Genomic DNA, 22,921 nt, shown 5'->3' with positions numbered 1-22,921 from the left:
GGGTTACAGCTGTGACTGCAGGCCTTCCTGTGAAGAAGTTTCCTTTCTGCAATGATGGCTATGGCAGTTGTGGCCATAGTCTGTTTACAATTATTTGCTCAGTTCTTGGGAGGGTGCCAATATATTGAGATAACCTGGGCATTTGTGTAGAAAATTCTGACAGACAGGATGACTAAGTGTCATCTGTGTAGAAAATTCTGACAAATGCTTACAGCATTTCGAGCCATTGGGAGCCTGCCTTCCAGAAGATTATTGAACCAGTGTCACTGCTTGGCATTTTCAGGTTTCAGACCTTTTTATCCTGAAACCTGTGAGAAAATACGGTCTGAAGCTGATTAATCTGCCATGTATTTCTATTTTTCTCTATTCTTGTTTCAGGTTTCCAGTATCTGCAATATTTTTAATTCTGCTGCTTTGTTTCATTGGATTCTTTCAGATGAATTTGCAGTTGTGATTTGTTTACTATCTTGGCAGCAAGATTCCGAGTGGAATCATATTGATGCTACTACCACTTCAAAAAGATGGCATTGATTAGTTAGAATAACTTTTACTTGAACTCCTTAAGAAGTTTTAAAATAGTGATGGAAAAAGATAGACCGGATCTAAAAGTTGAAATTCTAAATTGGAGAAAGGCTAATTTTGATGGTATTAGACAAGAACTTTTAAAAGCTGATTGAGGGCAGATGTTTGCAGGTAAATGGATGGCTGGAAAATGGGAAGCCTTCAGAAATGAGATAGGGAGTGCAGAGACAGTATATTCCTGTTAGGGTGAAAGGAAAAGCTGGTAAGTGTAGGGAATGCTGGGTGACTAGAGAAATGGAGGTGTTGGTTAAGAAAAAGAATGAAGTATATGTCAAGTATAGACAGGATGGATCAAATGAATTCTCAGAAGAGTATAAAGGCAGTAGGAGTATACTTAAAAAAGGGGACATGAGATTGCTTTGGCAAATAAGACTTAAGGAGAATCCAAAGGATTTTTACAAATATATTAAGGACAAAGGGTAACTGGGAAGAGAATAGTGTCCCTTAAAGATCAGCAAGGCGGCATTTGTGTGGAGCTGCAGGAGATGGGAGAGATATTAAAGAGTATTTTGCACCAGTGTTTACTGTGGAAAAGGACATGGAAGATATCAAATGTAGGGAAGTAGATGGTGACATCTTGAAAAATGTCCATATTACAGAGGAGGATGTCTTGAAACACATAAAAGTGGATAAATCCCAGGAACCTGATCAGGTGTACCCCTGAACTCTGTGGGAAGCTAGGGAAGTGATTGCTGGGCCTCTTCCTGAGATATTTGTATCATCGATAGTCACAGGTGAGGTCCTAGAAGACTGGAGGTTGACTAACGTGGTGTCACTGTTTAAGAAAGGTGGTAAGGACAAGCCAGGGAACTATAGACCAGTGAGCCTGACATTGGTGGTGGGCAAGTTGTTGGAGGGAATCCTGAGGGACAGGACGTACATGTATTTGGAAAGGCAAGGACTGCTTAAGGATCATCAACATGGCTTTGTGCGTGGGAAATCATGTCTCATAAACTTATTGAGTTTTTTGAAGAAGTAACAAAGAGGATTGATGAGGGCAGAGTTGTAGATATGATCTATATGTGGCGTTCGACTAGATTCACCATGGGAGACTGGCTAGCAAGGTTAAATCTCATGGAATACAGGAGAACTAGCCATTTGGATACAGAACTGGCTCAAAGGTAGAAGACAGAGGGTGGTGGTGGAGGGTTGTTTGTCAGACTGGAGGCCTGTGACCTGTGGAGTGCCACAAGGATTGGTGTTGGGTGCACTACTTTTCATCATTTATATAAATGATTTGGATGTGAGCATAAGATGTATTTAGTAGATTTGCAGATGATACCAAAATTGGAAGTGTAGTGGACAACGAAGAGGGTTACCTCAGATTACAATAGGATCTTGATCAGATGGGCTGAGAAGTGGCAGATAGAGTTTAATTTGGATAAATGCAAGGTGTTGCATTTTGGGAAAGCAAATCTTAGCATGACTTATGCACTTAATGGCAAAGTCCTATGGAGTGTTGCTGAACAAAGAGACCTTGCAGTGCAGGTTCATAGCTCCTTGCAAGTGGAGTCGCAGGTAGATAGGATAGTGAAGAAGTTGTTTGGTATGCTTTCCTTTATTGGTCAGAATATTGAGTACAAGATTTGGGAAGTCATGTTGCGGCTGTACAGGACATTGGTTAGGCCACTTTTAGAATATTGTGTGCAACTCTGGTCTCCTTCCTATCAGAAGGAAGTTGTGAAACTTGAAAGGGTTGAGAAAAGATTTACAAGGATGTTGCCAGGTTCGGAGGATTTGAGCTAAAGGGAGAGGTTGAACAGGCTAGGGCCTGTCAGGGACTGAGGGGTGATCTTATTAGAGGTTTACAAAATCATGAAGGGCATGGATAGGATAAATAGACAATGTCTTTTCCCTGGAGTGGGGGAGTCCGGAACTAGAGGGCATAGGTTTAGGGTGAGAGGGGAAAGATATAACGGAGACCTAAGGGACAACGTTTTCACGCAGAGGGTGGTGCGTGTGTGGAATGAGCTGCTAGAGAAGTGGTAGAGGCTAGTACAATTGCAACATTTAAAAGGTGTTTGGATGGGTATATGAATAGGAAGGGTTTGGAGGGATATGAGCCGGGTGCTGGCAGGTGGGAGCAGATTGGGTTGGGATATCTGGACAGCATGGACGAGTTGGACTGAAGGGTCTGTTTTCGTGTTGTCCATCTCTATGACTCTAAGTTCATTCAAAACTGACTTGAATTATGTATTTTAGTAGCTTCCATTTTCTGGGAACTATTTTTCTTGCAACAAGGTGTTTGTTTTTCATCTGAGATTTCTGTTTGCTGAATAGGAACAAGTTTAATGCCAGCAGCTGGGACAATGTATTTGACCACTTCAACTGGATATCCTTACACATACCACAATGGAGTGGCTTACTTCCATAGTCCAGAAATCACTTCTGTTCCACAACCTTGGCCTGTGAGTAAATATGAATTTGAATAGTTTGTTTTTTTCATCTGATAATGAACTACAAATTATAAGATATCTATATGGTTATATATTTGTTTTACAGTGCATGTTATAAATGGGATTATTTCACTCCAGTTATACAGAACTCTGGATGGTTTCAGGTTTATCTGCATGTTAGTTCATTAATGGCACAAATGATTAGACAAAGTACTTAATCTGAATGCTCTTGTCCTCCCTGATAATGCTTGAAAGAAACTCTGTTCATTGACACTCTTTTTAAATTTGAACAAAAGTGAATTAGAGTTCAATAAAACAAAGAATTGTGGATGCTGGAGATCTGAAACAAAAACAGATGGCTGGCGAAGCTCAGCAAGTGTGGCAGCATCTTTGGGGAGAAAGGAGAGTTCATATTTTGAATCCACTGACTTTTTACAACTGATTGCAGCTAGGAGAAAATGCTTATTATACTGAAGTTTGGTTGGTGGGTTGAAGGATGGGGAGACAGGTGTTAGGTGAACGGATAGGTGGAGATGAAGCCCAGAAAGAGAGCGAAAGGTATGAAACAGGTAGGCACAGGAGGGGATCATTGATGATAGGCCAGGACAGAAGAGAAGCTGAATATGTGATCATGATGGCTGTAGGTAGGAGAGGATGGGTTCGCTGTGCTGAAAGCAATCCATACCATGATGGAACCAGAGTACAGAGCAAGTTTAAAAAAAAAGAGGTGACAGAATCAGGTTATTAAACTTAGTGTTAAATTCTAGAAGCTTCAGGGTCCTCAAGTGGAAAATGAGATGCTATTCATCAAGCTGACTGTGAGGCTCACTGGAGCAGGCCTGCAACAAAAGTATTGGCATGAAAACATATTATTGTGTTGAAAAGGCAGGCAACTTGAAGCTCTGTTGTTTTTGTGTACAGAACGTCTGTGTTCAGCAAAGCATTCAACTAGTCAGTGTTTCATCTCCCCTCTGTAGAGGAGACTGCAATGTGTACAATGCATATAGTAGACTAGATTGAATGAAGTGCAGGTAACTTGCTGCTTCACCTGGAAAGTATGTCTGTGGTCTTGGATAATTAGGAGGGAGGAGAGAAACAGTCAGGTGTTGCACCTTCAGTAATTGCATGGAATGGTGCCGTGGGAGTGTGAGAGATGTTGGGAATGGTGGAGGTGAATCAGGGTGTCCCAGAGGGAACAATCCCTGCAAAATGCTAGGAAAAAGTGAGGACTCCAGATGCTGAATAGTCAGAGTCAAAAAGTATGGTGCTGGAAAAGCACAGGAGGTCAGGCAGCATCCAAGGAGCAGGAGAGGAGACATTTCAGGCATAACCCCTTCATCAGGAATGTGGAGGGTTAGGGGGCTGAGAGATAGGTGAGGGTGGGGGGAAGGTAGGTGGGATGGTGATAGGTGGATGCAGGTGGGAGGTCGATGGGGAGGGTGGAACGTACAGGTGGGAAGAAACATCAACAGGTAGGACAGATCAAGAGGGCGGTGCTGAGTTGGAGGGTTGGATCTGGGATAAGGTGGGCGGGAGGAGATTTGGAAATTGGTGAAGTCAGTGATGATGCTGTATGATTGTATGGTCCCAAGGCGGAAAATGAGGCATTATTCCTCCAGTTGACGGTTGGCTTTGATTTGACATATCCTTGGGGAGGTGTGAGGATGAGTTGAAATGGTTGGCCACATGGCAGTGGAGTTGTTAAGTTCGTGTAAGCCAGAGATGTTTCCTGAATTGCTTCAGGGGTTGGCCTTCTGTCTTCTCGATGTAGAGGAGGCGACATCGAGAGCAACAGTGCAGTAGATGAGATGGATGAATGTGCACGAAAATCTCTCTCAGACTTGAAATGATCCTTTAGGGCCTTGGATGGAGGTGAAGGGGGGAGACGGTGGGCGCACGTTTTGCACCTAATGTGGTGACAGGAGAAGATGCCTGGTGTAGAGGTTGGGTTTTGGGGAGCGTGGATCTGACGAGGGAATCACGGAGGGAATGGTCTCTGCAGAACACAGGTAGGGGTGGGGAGGGAAATATAATTTGGTGGTGGGGTGTGACTGTAGGTGGCAAATATGGCAGAGGATAATTCACAGTATCCAGATAGGTGAGGACCGGGGCGGGGTGCGGGGTTCTATCCTTGTTGCAGTTGGAGGGGTGGGATCTGAGGGCAGAAGTGGAGGAGATGTAATGGAGGGCATTGTTGGTCACTTGGGAAAGGAAATAGAGGACATCTGGGATGTTCTGGACTGGAATTGCTCCTCGTTGGAGGAAGAGGAATTGGGAGTAAGAGATTGTGTTTTTAAAGGAGGTGGTATAGTCAAGGTAGCTGTGGGAGTTGGGTAGGTTTAAAATAGTTGTCCGTGTTGAGTCGTTTACTACAGAGGTCCAGGAAGGGGAGGGAGGTGTCCGAGATGGTCCATGTGAACTTGAGGTCAGAGTGGACGGTGTTGGAGAAGTTAATGAACTGTTCACCCTCCTCGTGGGAGCATGAGGTGGCGCTGATACAGTCATCGATGTAATGGAGGAAAAGGTCGGGGATTGTTTCATGTATTCTACGTAGAGGCAGGCATTGCTGGGGCCCATGCGGGTGCCCATGGCTATCCCTCTGGTCTTTGAAAGTGGAAGGATTCAAAGGAGACATTGTTGAGGGCAAGGACAAGTCCCTCCAATTGAATGAGAGTGTCAAGGGAGGGGGACTGGTTAGGTCAGTGGTAGAGAAAGAAATGCAGTCTTGTAGTCCTTCATCATGGGGGTGGAGGTATACAGGAACTGGATCCATACCCTCAACCAACGCTCTTTCTCCAGCATATCAAACATTAAGGAATATAAGTACACCAAACTCTGTCACATTACCTCTAAACCCAGGAATCCTCAACCACTCCAGACCTTTCACAGAATAAACAAGGGACTGTAAGCCAGTCAATCTGACATAAGTAGTACAGAAAATGGTGGACCCATTATTAATAATGTGATAACAGGGTACTTGAATCAACAGATTGTGGGACAGAGGTAATGCAAAAATCATTTTTGATATCTGTTACACTTTTTTAGTGATTAACTGGACGGGTAGACTGTGAGGAAATGGGGAATATAGTGTGTTTGGGTTTTCAGAAATCTTGATCAATGACACACAAGAGGTACATTAGAATTGATTGAAATTTAGTTATCATGCAGCAAACAGTCAGTGGGAATAAATAGATCAGTTGTGGGTTAATCGGCCGTAAGTTTTCACATAACACAAGGACCAACTAAGGATCACAGAATCTATATTAATGATTGTCAAATACAATATTCATTGTACTGATGAAATAAAGCTAGTAGGAAAATAAATAATAGGAATGAGCAAAGAGGCTGCAAAAGGATTTAGACAAGTTAAGAGTGCGCTAGAATATAATATGGAGAAATGCAAATTGTCTATTTTGAAGAAAGAATGCATTTTTGTAGATGAAGTAGCAACAACATTTTTTTAAATTGAATGATTGGGATGTACTGGTGTTTCAAGGGATACCGGAGTCTTCGGTATGATCCACAGGATGTTAACAAGCAACTAAAATAAGTCGCAAAGCAAATACAATATCAGCCTTTATTACCAAGGGATTAAATATGAGCCAATTTTATTGTAATTATGTAGGGCCATTCCGACAAGCTGTGTAGTTTTTGTCTTATAGAATCCCTACAGTGTGGAAGCAGGCCCTTCTGCCCTTGCAGCCCACACCAACCCTCTGAAGAGTATCCCACCAAAAGCTACCCCCATACCCTGTATTTCCCCGAGCTAATCCTCCTAACGTGCACATCTGTGGGCACTATGGACAATTTAGCATGGCCAGTCCACCTAACCGGCACATCTTTGGACTGTGGAAGGAAACTGGAACACCTGGAGGGGACACGGGAAGAATGTGCTAAATCCACACAAACAGCCGGTGGAAGGATGGAATTGAACCCAGGTTCCTGCCACTGTGAGGCATCAATGCTCACCATTGAGCCACTATGCCACCTATCTCTTTAGCTAAGGAGGGATATATTTGTCTTCGAGGAAGAGCAGTAAACGTTTGTGGATTATCAGAATTTCCTGTGAGAAAGATTAAGTGATCTAATTAAAGTGTAACATCCTTAAGGGCTTGAAAGATTAAATGCTGAGAGAATATTTTCATTTGACTTTGGGGTCAAGTCTCAGATGAAGAATTGACTTATTTAGGATTAAATTTAAATTAAAAATCTTCACTCTGTTTTGAGAATCTTTGGAATTCTCTACATATTCTCTGCATAGAGAGCGCTACAGATTTTTTAGTGTGTAGATTCAGTTTATAGTTGAAAAGGTTTATGAATACTGAGGAAATCAAGTAACGTGGAGATAAGTACGGAAAGGTACAGCTGAGGCAGTAGGTCAGTCCAGAATGGCAAACCAGCACTATGAGGGTTCAAATTTCCACTTGTGCTTCTATGTTTCATGTTCTTATGAGTAATGTTACAGGTTACCAATCTGAAATATTGATAATTTAGCAACACTGGCCAGTGAGACAACTATGAAAGAACATAAAGTTAAAATAATCATGAAGTTATTTAAATGAGAGGCTGAGGAATATGTTAGCAGGTAATTATATAGTTTTTAGAAAAGTGGAACATTACATACACTATGAGAAATACTGGAATTGTGGAGCTAGCTGAATATTTAGAAAATTTTTGACATCATGTGATGAATGGAATGAGTCAAATAACCTGTTTCTAATCCTCAATTTATTGCCTGTTGGGAAGAGGAAGACAACCTTTGCTAGGATTCTGATGGTATCAAGTATGTAATTGTTTTGTATTCTGTGTGTGTCAGCTTTTAAAATATTATTTACTGTTACTGTTTTCTATCAGCCTCGTTCTATTTCAAGCTCACCAGTAATGGTAGCTCATCAAGCTCAGCCAATTTATCAGCAGCCAGCATACCATTATCAGGTAAGAACTTATCTTATTCAGATGATATTCTACCTTTTGTGAAGCAGGACATGAAGTTCTAATGTTTTGAAGAGGTATTAGATTTTATAAAAGCATGTTTCTGGCAGGGGCTCCTTGAGCCAGGTACACCCGGTGGATGTATGGCAATCTCAGGCACTTGTCAATTAATTTGAAACCCTGTTGGTCCTAAATTCCTAAAATGCACTCCTATTCCATTTTTCAATATTAAGGTGAAGAAATTGGTGAATGTGCAAAACATGGACTGCCTTGATGTGTTGAAATTGTTTTTTATTTCATAAAAGATATGGGTTAGTTTGTAAGTGTTCTAATTTGCTTATGAATGAGATTTCTATCTTTAAGGTACTGAATAGCAACCAATGCTAGGTTTTTTCTCCCAACTTTTATGCCATTGCCTATCAAGTGATAAAATTGATTGGGATCTCCATGGCTGATTTTGACTAACACAGCACAGACTTGGAGTCAGAATTTGTGCCAAATCAAAATATACTTTGCCACAAGTGAATTTCATGGAGACCCCTTTGAGTGTGCTTTGGAGACACAGAAGAACATGTGGACTCCTTCGTATAGCTTAAAAGTACAGTCAGTTCTTCTATAACGCAATGGTTCATTCGTGTGCAATCCCACATTATAGACAAATTGCGCTTTAGAAACATCATTTTAAGTTTTGGCACTGTAATCACAATATAGCTCACACACATTTTAAAAGTTTGCACTGTATCAATCCATTTTGATACAGGAAATGATTACAATTGAAGACAATAGCACTTAGACATGGGAAGAGACAACTGAACCAATTCAGCCTTCCTACCTCTCTATTCGCAACACAATAAAATTAAAATGTTCAAAGATTCTCAAAATTGACCTCAATGACTTAGAGTCATAGAGATGTACAGCACGGAAACAGAACCTTCGGTCCACCTCATCCATGCCGACCACATATCTCACCTGTAATGGACAGCGAAGAATTACACTAGGATCTTGATCAGATGGGCCAATGGGCTGAGGAGTGGCAGATGGAATTTAATTTAGATAAATGGGAGGAGCTGCATTTTGGGAAAGCAAATCTTAGCAGGAATTATACACTTAATGGTAAAGTCCTAGGAGGTGTTGCTCAATAAAGAGACCTTGAAGTGCAGGTTCATAGCTCCCTGAAAGTGGAGTTGCAGGTAGATATTATAGTGAAGACTGCCAGCACCTGGCCCATATCACTTCAAACCCTTCCTATTCATATACCCATCCAGATGCCTTTTAAACGTTGCAATTGTACTAGCCTCCATCACTTCCTTTGGTAGCTCATTCCATACACGTATCATCCTCTGTGTGATAAAGTTGCCCCTTAGGCCTCTTTTATATCTTTCCCCTCTCACCCTAAATCTATGCCCTCTAGTTCTGGACTCCCTCACCCCAGGGAAAAGACCTTGTCTATTTACCCTATCCATGCCCCTCATTTTATAAACCTCTATAAGGTCACCCCTCAGCCTCCGACACTCCAGGGAAAATAGCCCCAGCCTGTTCAGCCTCTCCCTATAGCTCAAATCCTCCAACCTTGGCAACATCCTTGTAAATCTTTTCTCAACCCTTTCAAGTTTCACAAGATCCTTCCGGTAGGAAGGAGACCAGAATTGCACACAATATTCCAAAAGTGGCCAAACCAACGTCCTGTATAGCCGCAACATGACCTCCCAACTCCTGTACTCAGTACTCTGACCAATAAAGGAAAGCATACCAAATGCCTTCTTCACTATCATATCTATCTGCAACTCCACTTCCAGGGAACTATGAACCTACACTTCAAGGTCCCTGTTCAGCAACACTCCCTAGGACTTTGCCATTAAGTGTATAAGTCCTGCTAAGATTTGCTTTCTGAAAATGCAGCACCTCGCATTTATCCAAATTAAACTCTATCTGCCACTCCTCAGCCCATTGGCCTATCTGATCAAGATCTTGTTTTAATCTGAGGTAATCTTCTTTGTTGTCCACTACACCTCCAATTTTGGTGTCATCTGCAAACGTACTAACTATACCTCTTATGCTTCCATCCAAATCATTTACATAAATGACGAAAAGTAGTGGACCCAGCACCGATCCTTGTGGCACAATACTGGTCACAGGCCTCCAGTCTGAAAAACAACCCTCCTCCACCACCCTCTGTCTTCTACCTTTGAGCCAGTTCTGTATCCAAATGGCGAGTTCTCCCTGTATTCCATGAGATCTAACCTTGCTTACCAGACTCCCATGGGGAACATTGTCGAACGCCTCACTGAATAATAACCAATCTAAGACTGTGAATAATCAAATTCAGACAGCAGGTTTGTACCCTAAATAAAAGACTTAACTATTTATGAGTAGTACAGTAGATTTAGCAGAGCTAAATTAAACAATAGCGTAATCTAATTAATATCAATGATTGAAAGTCAGTAACCTTCTATTTACAACCCCATTCACACAGAAGATAGACAGGCAAACAAACATAGTTCAGGGATAAATGAAAGGAAATAACAAAACTGGCCCGGTTATGTAAACAGTTCTCACGCTGTGTTGTTCTAACACCATACATGATTGTTTCCTGGTTGATTTTTCTGAAGACATCAGTCAGGACTACCTTTTCATTTCACTGAGGATGTTTCAGCAAGACTTGTAAAGTTAGTTTCTACTCTGTGCACTTCTTGGGGCTGATTATGGGAAGTTAAACAGGAAGCTTTCAAAAGTTCATACTTTACACCTTCATACTCCAGCATCAACATCCAAACTCCTGTCAAAAACACAGTCTAAACATAAGCAATTCAAACTCTACAGCCCCTCCTTCTGTTTGACCATGATGTTCTCTACTTGACTTGCTGGGTACTGACCTTGTTAACATCAAATATCTGCTATTTGGTTAGACATGCTACTTTACCTGGTTTTGAAGACAATGGAACACATTGATCAAAAAACAACCTGCAACTAACTTCAGGCCTGACCTCACAAACAACAGCTTGTTAGTACAAGATGCTGCCCACAGTCCAAAAGTCATCTTAAGCTCACAATTCACAGCTCTAAACCAAAATTGATAAAATAATAAAATAAAAATAACAAAACATCAGCAAGCATTCAAACAGAACATACTTTCCTTGTGATTTTAATTGTACATATTTTGAGTTACATTCAAGTTTCTTCTGCACATTGCAAAAAGTACAATGTTTTACCAACTTTGAAGTAGAGTAGCAAAAGAAGGCATTTGAAGAGAACATTTGGTTGAATATTCTACTTTTGTGCTCATGACGTATGATATATCCTTGACACAGGATTTTCCATCATCTAGACAGAAGCAACATTTTATCAGTTTTGACGAAGAGTTCTCCCCTTGACTTGCTGGGTACTCAAAACGTTAGCTCTTTGCTTTGTCTGTCATTTGACCTGAGAAGGAAGAAAAGATTGAATGACTGAGAGTGGGTGGCGAGGGAAGAGTTGTGCAAGTACAGGAAATTAGGACAAGGGGCTGCTGAATGAATGAGTATCCAACATATGAACATTTCCTGCATTTATGAATTTACTGTACTTTATATTGTCCTGCATTGTATGTAAAACTATTTACGCATGGATTTGGAAGTGGAACACTGGCAAACTGGGGTCTGCTTGTATGATCTATCACATGCAAGCTTTAACATACTAAATGTTACTATGTTTCTTTATGACTGTTTCATTTTACTGGTATCACAATTTTCAAGGTTTCTAAAAAATCCAGTCAGTTCTGCTATAACACAGTAGTTCCGTTCTCATGGAATCATGTCTTATAAGAAAATTGCATTATAACAGCCCCATTTAAACTAATGGGTCCGGAATCACATTATAACCAATACACGTTTTAAAGCAGTGCCCTCGTTTTGTCGATTGTGTTATAGCGAATTTGTGTTAACAATACACACTTTATAGCAGAACGACCTGTAGATTTTTTTTCAAGGGATGTGAACATCACTGATGAGTACAACCTTTATTGTTCATTCCTAACTATCCTTCTGAGTTAAAATGGGATCACATTGAAAAATTATTTGTGAAGCACTGCCTTAGTCCTTTGTTTTACTCCAGCAAGGTAGTGCTGTATTCTTCATGTGGACTTCATCCTGGATTTAAATGTGTTATATGCATTGAATGCTGAAATGCTGAGGTTACTTTGGTGATTTGATACAAAATGCATTAGTCCACAGGCGTGATGGTAATAGGAAGTCAGTAAAAGGAATACTAATGTTTATACCCTTGACGTCCAAAGACTGCTATAATTATACAGTTGTTTGTCACAAAAAAATTTGGAACTTTTTGTCTTCCGCCACTCTCACCCTCTGCATGCAGCTAACATTCCCATGCTGTTCATTGCATGTACACTTCAGATGGCTTAATATTGCAAGGTTTACTAAAATAATCTGCTGCTGTAACAATTGATAAATGTTCCTTATAAGGTGAGCCAGTATTTTGATATTTGGAGGAATGGCTAGATATGGCAGAACATACGCCAAGTTTTCTTACATTGCACTGGTGACTTGGTTTCAAGACATAGAAGGAAGCATTGACTTCCATCCACTGGAGTGAATGATACATGGTCAGATGACAAGTAAGAAAAAAAAAGATAAAGATCAGTGCCTAAGAGTGTAGATCCATGAAAGTGGATGCAATGCCAGGAAAAGTTTAATGATATAATGACCCATGATAGTGAGACAAGTTTGCACAGTCTTAAATTTGCTCTTCAAATAACACTGTACCAAATGCTTCATAATTCTCAACCTGCTTAATTCACCACATCCCAAGCACCCATCTATCAATGTCGAGTACTAAATCCTGAACCCCTGAATTTATAATATCCACCCTCACACATTGCACTATTTCAAAACATGAGAGAAGTCACTCCCACAACTCTCTCACACTGGCTGCTATTCAGGTCTGATAACCACATGAAACATAATACAGAACAATCTCTAATGCATAATTTTATATTCTTTACTGCAGGAGAAGATACTATGTAACTGAAGGCAGTAGGATATATCTGGAGGAGGACGAGAACACCCACAGTTTTAACCTCCTGCATGTAATGGTGCTGGATCATGAAAAGAGACTGTGACCTTTGGTGGGACTCAAGGGATTGTTGCTGTTTGTATGTGCCCTTTCATTCCTCTGTCTAACCTCACAGAGTCTTTGGACTTTTGAGATATGGGTAGTATAGGACCACAATCTTACTTTTTCCTCTCCCCTCAACAGAAACCATCTTGTCCTTTTCTGATTTTAGATATCCAACTATTGGATCCTATCCTATCAGGAAGAAAATGCTGAAAATGAAGTGTTACCACTTAAATCTTACATTTGCAAACACCAACTCAAGAACAGTCACTGCATGTATTTTAAAGGCCAGGAGAGAGGGAGTATCTGCAAATGTAAAGATGTTGGGCAAAACATGAGAGGAGCCAAGGTGGAAAGAAAATACAGAATTGCTGCCAGTTCACTGAAAGTTGAATTCACACATTATTTCAGTTGCAATGGAGTAAGATTAAAACTTAGGTTAGGCCACAGAAACAAATATTTTGTGTACAGGCTTTCTCATACACTCTGAGGAGAATGAAGGAGTGCATTTGGCATAGTGCTTTGAGTAGAGTTTGGAGATTATCCTTGCCAACATTCAACAAGTGGTCACATCCATTGCTTACCTCTGAAACCCAACACAATGCAGCATCTGATAAGGCAATATCAAAGCTATGATGCAGTGCAACCAGCTTCCATCAGTAGCCTGAATGCTACAAGGGATATCAGAATATGTCTTTTGGCTGCTGCCTTTCAAATGGACTCCCTGAAACTATTTTTCGAAAGGTTTAGGATTGTTGGGATGCTATACCAGACGGTGTCATTGGCACAATGATCAATAATTCTGCAATCTTCTACAGGTCTTAACATTATTACTCTAAGTTCAATAATTCTGAAAATTGCCTGACCAGCTTAACCTAAACTGAGTAGTTTTGGGCCTGGATACCATCTTGTCTAGGCTACAGCAAAGTCACTTGCCCAGGCTATCTTCAGTCTTCTCAGTTGAAGATCATCACTCTTCTCCCACGTTTTTAAAGATGCCGAGGAACAAACTCAGAGGTGCACTGAGTTAGCCTAAAGCACATGGAAAATGGGCACTTTACAGGTGATCATTTTAGTCTTATCTGCGTTGTGTAACTAATTTCTAAATTGTGGTGGAATGTGCATTTTCATGATGGAAAGAAGGCAATGTAGCACCAAGCAATAGAGGAGAGGTAAGGAGCATGGGACTGTCAGCACTTGAAAAGTCTTATGATTAAAGGTACAGGTTTATCATCGCGATTTGGCTGTAACGCAATTAGTGAATTAAGGAACAACTTCTTTAAAACACAAACTCCCATTGGCTCTCACATTATTCCATCCCCAGCACTAGGTGCTGCGGTGCACTGAGGACTGGACTAGTGTCGATATCACATGGTTGGTCAGCTAGTACTTGCATGCAGTTTGGCAGAAGCTTCTCCCAGAATTTCTTCATGATTTTAAAGGTGTTGAACCCATTAGAGGAGCTTCTAGCAATCAAAGAACATTGTGTCGCTCTTGCAAAGCAAGTTGGATTTGAAGAAATGGAGACTGAGGATGTTGAGGAGCTGCTTGAGTCCCATTGTGAAGACCTCTCCACAGCTGATCTACAACACTTGTTGCTGTGGGGAAAATTGTAGCTCGAGATGAAAGCAATGAAGTCCAGGATGCAGCATCACAAGAGTTTTCCATTTTTCTTTTGTCTTCTACCCTGAGGGAAGTTGAGAAGCAGTTGCAGCTCTTAGAAGACCATGACGACAATGCAGAATACAGCAAGATAGTAGTTAGTGGAATGAAGTCTTAGTGGGCACCCTGTGAACAGCTTCTTCATGAAAGAAGAAAGATGACAAAGTAGCAAAAATTAGATTTTTTTTTAAGCCAACCCCCAAGAAACACTCTGAAGACAATGAATCACAACCATTCACTCCTGAAATAAATATTTTATTTTGTTGTAAACCTGCACCTGAAAGGGATGATGATGATGCTGATGATGACCCTCAGCCTTAATTCACTATTGTAACTCAGCAAACTCAGAAGCCTCTTCAAGTTACCTTCCAGTTTTTTAAGATAAAGTGTTAAATTGTACTTCATCAAAATATATGATTCTACCATTTACTTAGACGGTGCTATAATTTGTGTTTGGTGAGGTACTATTTTCGTTTTGATGTTTACTGATATTTTTGTAGGTCAGCCCCAACCCTATTTTTCCCATTGGCACCATTATTTCTGTTGCGCGATTTTCGATACTGTGAGGTAGTACGAGAATGCAACTATCGTGTTATAGAAGAATAGACTATAGTCCTGATGAATAATTTAATTAGGTGGAACCTAAAGGGATCATCTGTGTTGTAGTATCTGTTTGTATTAATGTTGCATTTAAACATCATCTACTTTCTTCTCCCTGCTCCTGCTCCTTAGGTCTGTTCCATAAACTGGGTTTTTGTTTTAGATTGGAGTTACGAATCATCATTGAGTAACATTGGTTACTCAATATCCAAGTCCAGACGTGGACTTGACATGATGTTTTAAATAAAGGTGATATAGAAGAATGCCATAAATTGATGTAACTGCGATTACTTCCAGAATAATGAGTATCAAACAGCTTAATGTGCCTGCTGTGAGTGCACGCAGTTGCACAGTAACAAAGTGGAATCTTCTTCTTTCATAAACGAGGAAGAATTTAAAGGAGTTACATGAAAGGCAGTATGGATGCAGTCAGTGACATCTTTAACGAAGGGAAAATCTGCAGCCCATATTAAACTGTGAGCCGTCTTTGGCAGTAGGAATAAGGTAGAAGTGTTCTGCAGTGCTTTGAAAGCCTCAGTGACTTATTATTTAAAAGATTTACACTGCAAGCATGCTTGTATCCCAAGCAGCTGCTTGGAAAGAGGCTGTGGACAAATATTAGGAGCTTCAGTCATCTTGACAGGTGAAGGCATTGATGTTAATAAACAAATGTAATGTTAACAATGGAAATAAGACCATAGGAGCAGAAATTAGGCCATTCAGCCCATCAAATCTGTTCCACCATTTAGTTATTGCTGATAGGTTTTTCAACCCCATTTTCCCACTTTCTCCCTGTTACCTTTGATTCCTTTGGCAATCAAGTACTTATCTATCTCTGTCTTAAATCTACTCACTGACCTGGCCTCCACAGCCCTCTGTAGCAATGAATTCCACAGATTCATCACTCTCTGGCTAACGAAGCTTCTCCTCATCTTTGTTCTAAATGGTCTTCCCTTTACTCTAAGGCTGTGCCCTTGGCTCCTCACCTCTCCTGCCAATGGAAACATCTTCCCAAGGTCCACTCTGTTCAGGGCATTCAATATTTTGTAAGTTTCAATCAGATCTCCCCCTCATCCTTCTAAACCCCATCAAATATAGACTCAGAGTCCTCAAACATTCATCATACGTTAAGCCTTTCATTCCTGGGATCATTCTCATGAAACTTCTCTGGACTCGCTCTCAGGCCAATACAGCCTTCCTGAGGTATGAGGTCCAGAATTGCTCAGAATACTCTAAATGTTGTCTGACCAGAGCTTTCTAGCCCCAGGTGTAGATCTCTGCTTTTATATTGTAGTCCCCTTGAGCTGAATGGCAACATTGTATTCGTCTTCCTAAACACAGACTCAACCTGCAAGTTTACCTGAAGGGAATCCTGGACTAGGACTCCGTCCCTTTGTATTCCAGATTTCTGAATTTTCTCCCCACTTAGAAAATGGTTCATGCCTCTATTCTTCCTACCAAAGTGCATGACTTCACACTTTTCCATATTGTATTTCATCTGTCACTTTTTAGCCCACGCTCCTAACCTGTCTAAATCTTTCTGCAGCCTCCTTGCCTCCTTAAGCTGCCCCTCAGCTCACTCAAAAAGTTTCGAACCACATAACATTTTAAGTTTCAATACACTCTTTATTTTTGCTCAGCTGATGAGAGATATGGAATCAAACATCAAAGGATTACTCAAGCTTCCTTTTGGCGGACTCTTCACAGATCTCTGATCTCTAGCATAAAAGCAGTATATTTTATAGCCCTCATGTGCATGACTAATTCACTTTCTCTCATTCCCACATGATTTAATATTACAACCTCTAGTAGAGTTCTCGTAAGTCAAAGGTAGATAAGCAAAGCAGCTGGTTTAAATGTTACTACATCTCGTGCCGTTCACATAAGTTAAAACAAAGCTATTGACTTAAATGTTACTACATCTGGTATTGTTCACATAAGTCAAAAGTAGATAAAGCAAGGCAGTTAACAATGTTCTATTGATTAAAATTAAAAACAGCCCAGTCCTAGTACTGGGAAGAAACGTATGCATGAACAACTCCAAGGTTATGCAAAAGTGCCTGCATTCTTTTAATTCTTGATTCTTAACAGCCACTGTGACTGCAGCTCCCACTTCGAACTTGTAAGGCAAATCATTATTACAAATAGAGACTTTTAACCATTGATTCCCAATACTTTATCACCTCCACCTATATTTGTATCATCTGCAAACTTAGCAGATCCCTTCAGTTCTTTCAACTAGAAAGTGAAAAGCTGTGGACCCAGCATTGATTCTTGTGGAACACTACCAGTCACTAGCTTCCATCCTGAGAAGGACTCTTTTATCCCCACTGCCTGCCTCCTGCCAGACAGCCAATCTTCTATCCGTGCTAGTACCTGGCCTCTAACACCATGGGCCCTTATCTTACTCAGTAGCCTCCCGTGTGGCACCTTATCAAAGGCCTTCTAGAAGTCCAGATAGATAACATCTATTGACTGTCCTTGGTCTAACCTGCTCATTACCTCCTCAAAGAATTCTAACAGATTAGTAAGGCATGACCTCTCCTTGATGAAACAATGCTGACTTTGCTCTATTTTACCATGCACTTTCAAGTATTCAGAATTAAGGCCATAAGACATAGGAGCAGAAATAAGGCTATTCAGCCCATCAAGTCTGCTCTGCTATTCAGTCATGGCTGATACATTTTGCAACCCTGCTTTCACTCCATTACCCTTGCTCCCCTCGACACTCAAGAACCTATCTATCTCAGTCTTAAATATACTAAGTGACCTGGCCTCCACAGCCTTCTGTGGCAATGAACTCCATAGATTCACCATTCTCTGGCTGAAGAAGTTATTCCTTATCACCTTTCTAAAAGGTCTTTCCTTTACTCTAAGGCTATGCCCTCGGGTCCAATTCTTTACTATCGCTGGAAATAATTTCCCAATATCTACTCTGTCCAGGCCATTCAGTATTCTGAATGTTTTAATTAGATCACCCATCATCCTTCTAAACTCCATCGAGCATAGACTCAGAGTCCTCAAACGTTCATCATATATTAACCTTTTCATATCTGGGATCAGTCTCATGAACCTCCTCTGAACACACTCCAGAGCTAGTACATCCATATTGAGATATGGGGCCCAAAGCAGTACACAATACTTCAAACCTGGTCTGACCAGAGCCTTTTAGAGCCTTAGAAGTACATTCCTGCTTTTCTATTCAAGTCCTCTCAGAATAAATGCCATCATTGCATTTGGCTTCCTAAATACTGACTCAACCTGCAAGTTTACCTTGAGAGAATCCTAGACAAGAACTCCCAAGTCTCTTTGAACTTTATGCTTCCGAATTTTCTCCTCATGTAGAAAATAGTCCATGCATCTATTCTTCCTTCGAAAGTGTATGACCTCACACTTTTCCCACGTTTTACTCCATCTGCCACTTCTTTGCCCACTCTCCTAACCTGTCCAAATCCTTCTACAGCCTCCCTGCCTTCTCAGTGCTGTCTGACCCACTACTTACTTTTGTATCATTTGCAAACCTAGCCAGAATGCCCTCAGTTCCTTTATCTAGATCGTTAATTATAAAATCAAAAGGTGTCCCCACAATGAGCATTGCGGAACACCACTTGTCACTGGCTTCCATCCTGAGAAGGACCCTTTTATCCCTACTATCTGCTTTCTGCCAGACAGCCAATCTTCTATCCATGCTAGCACCTTGCCTCTGACATCATAGGACATTATTTTATTCAGTAGCCTCCTGTGCGGAACTTTATCAAAGACCTTCTTGAAGTCCAGCTCGATAACAGCCATTGGCTGTCATTGATCTAACCTGCTTACTTGCTCAAATAATTAGAGCAGATTTGTCAGGCATGACCTCTCCTTGATGAAACCATGCTGACTTTGTCCTATTTTACCATACACTTCCAAATAATCAGAAATCTCATTGTTCACAATGGATTCCAGGATCTTACCCACAACTGAGATTAGGATAATCGGTCTGTAATTTTACATCTTTTGCCTTACTCCCTTTTTAAACAGGGATGTCATGTTAGCAATTTTTCCAATCTCTGGTACCCTCCCTGATTCTAGCGATTCCTGACAGATCACTAATGCATCCACTATCTCTTCAGCTATCTCTCGTAGAATCTGGGATGTCATCCATCTGGTCCAGGTGATTTATCCACCTTCAGGCCATTCAGTTTTTCTGGCACCTTCTCTTTGATGATGGCCACTATACTCGGGTCTGCCCTCTCACTCTTGAATTTTTGGGATATTACTTGTTTCTTCCACCATCAAGACTGATGCGAAGTAATCATTCAGTTCCTCAGCCATTTCCTCGTTTCCCACTACTATCTCTCCAGCGTCATGTTCCAGTGACCCAATGTCCACTTTTGCCTCTCTTTTGACTTTATATATTGAAAGAAACTCTTACAGTTTTCCTTTATATTACTGGCTAGCTTGCCCTCTTATTTAATCTTCTCCCTCCTTATTTCTTTTTTGTTGCCCTGTGTTGGTCTTTGTAAGCTTCCCAATCCTCTGGTTTCCCACTGCCCTTCACCACATTACATGCTTTATCTTTTGCTTTTACGCTATCCTTGACTTTGTTAGTCTGCCATGGTTGCCTCAAACTCCCTGTACTATGCTTCTTTTTCCTCGGGATGAATCTCTGCTGTGTCTCCCAAATTACTCCCAGAAACTCCTGCCATTGCTGTTCCCCTGTCTTTCCAGCTAGGTTCTTGTCCCAGTCAATTCTACCCAGCTCCTCCCTCAATGTCTCTGTAGTTGCCTCTGGTTCTATCATCTCCTTCTAAAATTGCAGAGTAAATTCAATCATATTCTGATTACTGCCTCCGAAGGGTTCCTTCACCTTAAGCTCCCTTATCAAGTCTGCCTCGTTGCACAACAATGAATCCAGTATTGCCTGTTCCCTAGTGGGCTCCACCACAGGCTGCTCCAAAACGCCATCTCATAGACATTCCACAAATTCCTTTTCTTGCAATCCACTACCACTGGTGATTTTCCCAGTCCACCTGGATATTGAAATCCTCCGTGATCATTGTAATTTTGCCTTTGCTACGCATCTTTTTTATCTCCTGGTATATCTTGCACCCCAGCTCCTGACTAATGTTTGGAGACCTGTACATAACACCAACTATGTCTTTTTTACCATTGCGGTTCCTCAATTCTACCCACACGGATTCTACACCATCTGCCCTTATTTCGTTTCTTACTATTGATTTAATTTCATTTCATTTACTAATAAGGCAACCCCACCCCCTCTGTCCACGTGCCCGTCCTTTCGATAGGACATACATTTATCTTTAGATATTTAGCTGACAGTTTTAAACCTGAAATTTTTAAAAATTAGGCAGGCCAGGCAAAATCAGTGCTTAAAAAAAAATGTAGATTTTAGATGGTGATATTTTGTCACACATGTTTTCTGGAGCGTTCAAAACTTCCTAAATGCTCAGGAAAGCTCCAAAAACATGCACCTGCAGCCAGAATAAATAATTCAGCAATTAACCTATAAGTAGTTTATGACACATTTGATTAGAACTGTTAGAAGAAATGCTGCAATTTGTTTAATATCATGTCCATCTATGCAAGGTTAATATCGTTGGCTAGAGTGTGGTATTCACAATAGCAGCACTGTCATCAAAGGATTGCTGTATATATATTCTCACATGATCATTTCATTTTTCAAGTTGCCAGAATACATATTGGCTCAAATCTCTTTTTGACAACCTTTGATATAGAAGCAGCACAGTAATGCACAATACTGTCCTTTTACAGTGGAGTAAAGTAAACCTGTAATTTCTTGAGAAAGGTCTGTGAAATATGTTTGTTTTGAAGAATGTTCAGAAAGGAATCAGGAATTTACATCAGTTGTGAAGGAGTCAATTGAAATTTTCTTGGATAGTAAGAAATATTGGTTCATGTGACCAGATGACATTTGATCTAGAATCAGTAACAACATGAAGGAAGATAATAAAGTAGCCATATGATTAAAAAAAACTGTAGAGGAGGTGGAGGGCAATTATCCAACTATAAGCACCAGGACAATACTGAGAGACATAATGAAGAATAAATTGAATCCTTGAAGCAATTCATTCTCAAGAAGGGCTCAGTTTTTCAATTAACAGAAAAGAAAATGGAATCTTTTGGAAATCTGTGTGACTATCTCAGAGATAGGAAAAAAAAGTGTTTGTTTTCCTATAAATGACCACACTGCATTGATCACTTGCAGAGGAACTCTAGAAAACTACATCATCAGGTCTGTCATAACTTGAGGAAAACTGGATTCATAAAATTATACCTTGCTGGTGATAATCATACCCACGAAATTCAAAGGTGAAAGCTGTCTTTGGATTGTGCTACTTTTATTATATAGTAGTAAGGTTAAATGGTTTGAGACAAAATCTAGCCATTGTCTTTCAGTTTAATTAAGAGTTTAATTCAACTAACTGCACAGCCACCTGGTGGCTGACCGTTGTAGCTCATCACACCTATTTGATTTGTTATCATTAACTCTTGGATGTTTAGCATTGGAATTTCTGGTTGCCTTGCTGCATGCACATGCTTTCCACCCTTGCTTTGCATCCCTCAGGCATTGCCACTCCTCCAGCCCTACTGCCCAACTAGAAATTCAGTTAGGAATGCACAAAACTGTCCTTTAACAGTGGTGTATTTCAAATTGTATATTGTATCTGTTGTGGTTCTGTTCGCCGAGCTGGGAATTTGTGTTGCAGACGTTTCGTCCCCTGTCCAGGTGACATTCTCAGTGCTTGGGAACCTCCTGTGAAGCGCTTCTGTGATCTTTCCTCCGCCATTTGTAGTGGTTTGAATCTGCCGCTTCCGGTTGTCAGTTCCAGCTGCCCGTTGCAGTGGTCGGTATATTGGGTCCAGGTCGATGTGCTTATTGATTGAATCTGTGGATGAGTGCCATGCCTCTAGGAATTCCCTGGCTGTTCTCTGTTTAGCTTGTCCTATAATAGTAGTGTTGTCCCAGTCGAATTCATGTTGCTTGTCATCTGCGTGCGTGGCTACTAAGGATAGCTGGTCGTGTCGTTTCGTGGCTAGCCAATTGGCATAGGGATAAGAAAATTAGGGAAGTAAACACGTGGCTAAGGGATTGGTGTGGGAAAGAGGGATTCCACTTCATGGGGCATTGGCATCAGTTTTGGAACCGGGGGGATCTGTACCGTTGGGACGGTCGTCTCCTGAACCGATCAGGTACCAATGTTCTAGCGAAGAGGATAAATAGGGTGGTCAGTAGGACTTTAAACTTCTGAGTTGGGAAGGGAAAGTGAAAGTGACAGGGAGCATGGAGTTAAATGGAAAGATAAGCGGCAGGATAGCATATGTGCAGGCAGATTTAAATGCAGCAAAAAGGAAGGATAACTTAGGACATCTTATGACTTCTAATATCTCTAATGATAAGAAAGTTAACATTAAGGCCCTTTACCTGAATGCTCATAGCATTCATAACAAAGCAGACAAACTAATGGCACAGATCATCGTGAATGATTAAGATGAGGTAGGCATCACAGAGACGTGGTTACAGGGGGTCAGGACTGGCAGTTAAACATCCAAGGGTTTTCAACTTATCGAAAACACAGGGAGGTGGGCAGAGGGGGCGGGGTTGCCTTGTTAGTTAA

The 22,921-nt window shown here is 40.9% G+C and overlaps 1 protein-coding gene across 4 annotated transcripts in view; it reads left to right on the top strand.

Moving 5' to 3' along the window:
* The window catches only part of LOC122551279 (protein boule-like), a 157,293-nt gene that overhangs the window by 72,508 nt on the left and 61,864 nt on the right, over positions 1–22,921 (top strand). For all 4 annotated transcript variants that reach the window (XM_043692928.1, XM_043692929.1, XM_043692930.1 and 1 more), the window contains exons 6-7: positions 2,863–2,990; positions 7,833–7,913. In XM_043692928.1, coding sequence (XP_043548863.1) covers positions 2,863–2,990; positions 7,833–7,913 — 209 coding nt within the window. The remainder of the gene's footprint in view (positions 1–2,862; positions 2,991–7,832; positions 7,914–22,921) is intronic.

The sequence above is a fragment of the Chiloscyllium plagiosum genome, chromosome 7 (assembly GCF_004010195.1).
Source record: "Chiloscyllium plagiosum isolate BGI_BamShark_2017 chromosome 7, ASM401019v2, whole genome shotgun sequence".
Taxonomy (NCBI): domain Eukaryota; kingdom Metazoa; phylum Chordata; class Chondrichthyes; order Orectolobiformes; family Hemiscylliidae; genus Chiloscyllium; species Chiloscyllium plagiosum.
The sequence above is the reverse complement of the archived record's forward strand: the minus strand, read 5'-3'. Positions and strand labels throughout refer to the sequence as shown.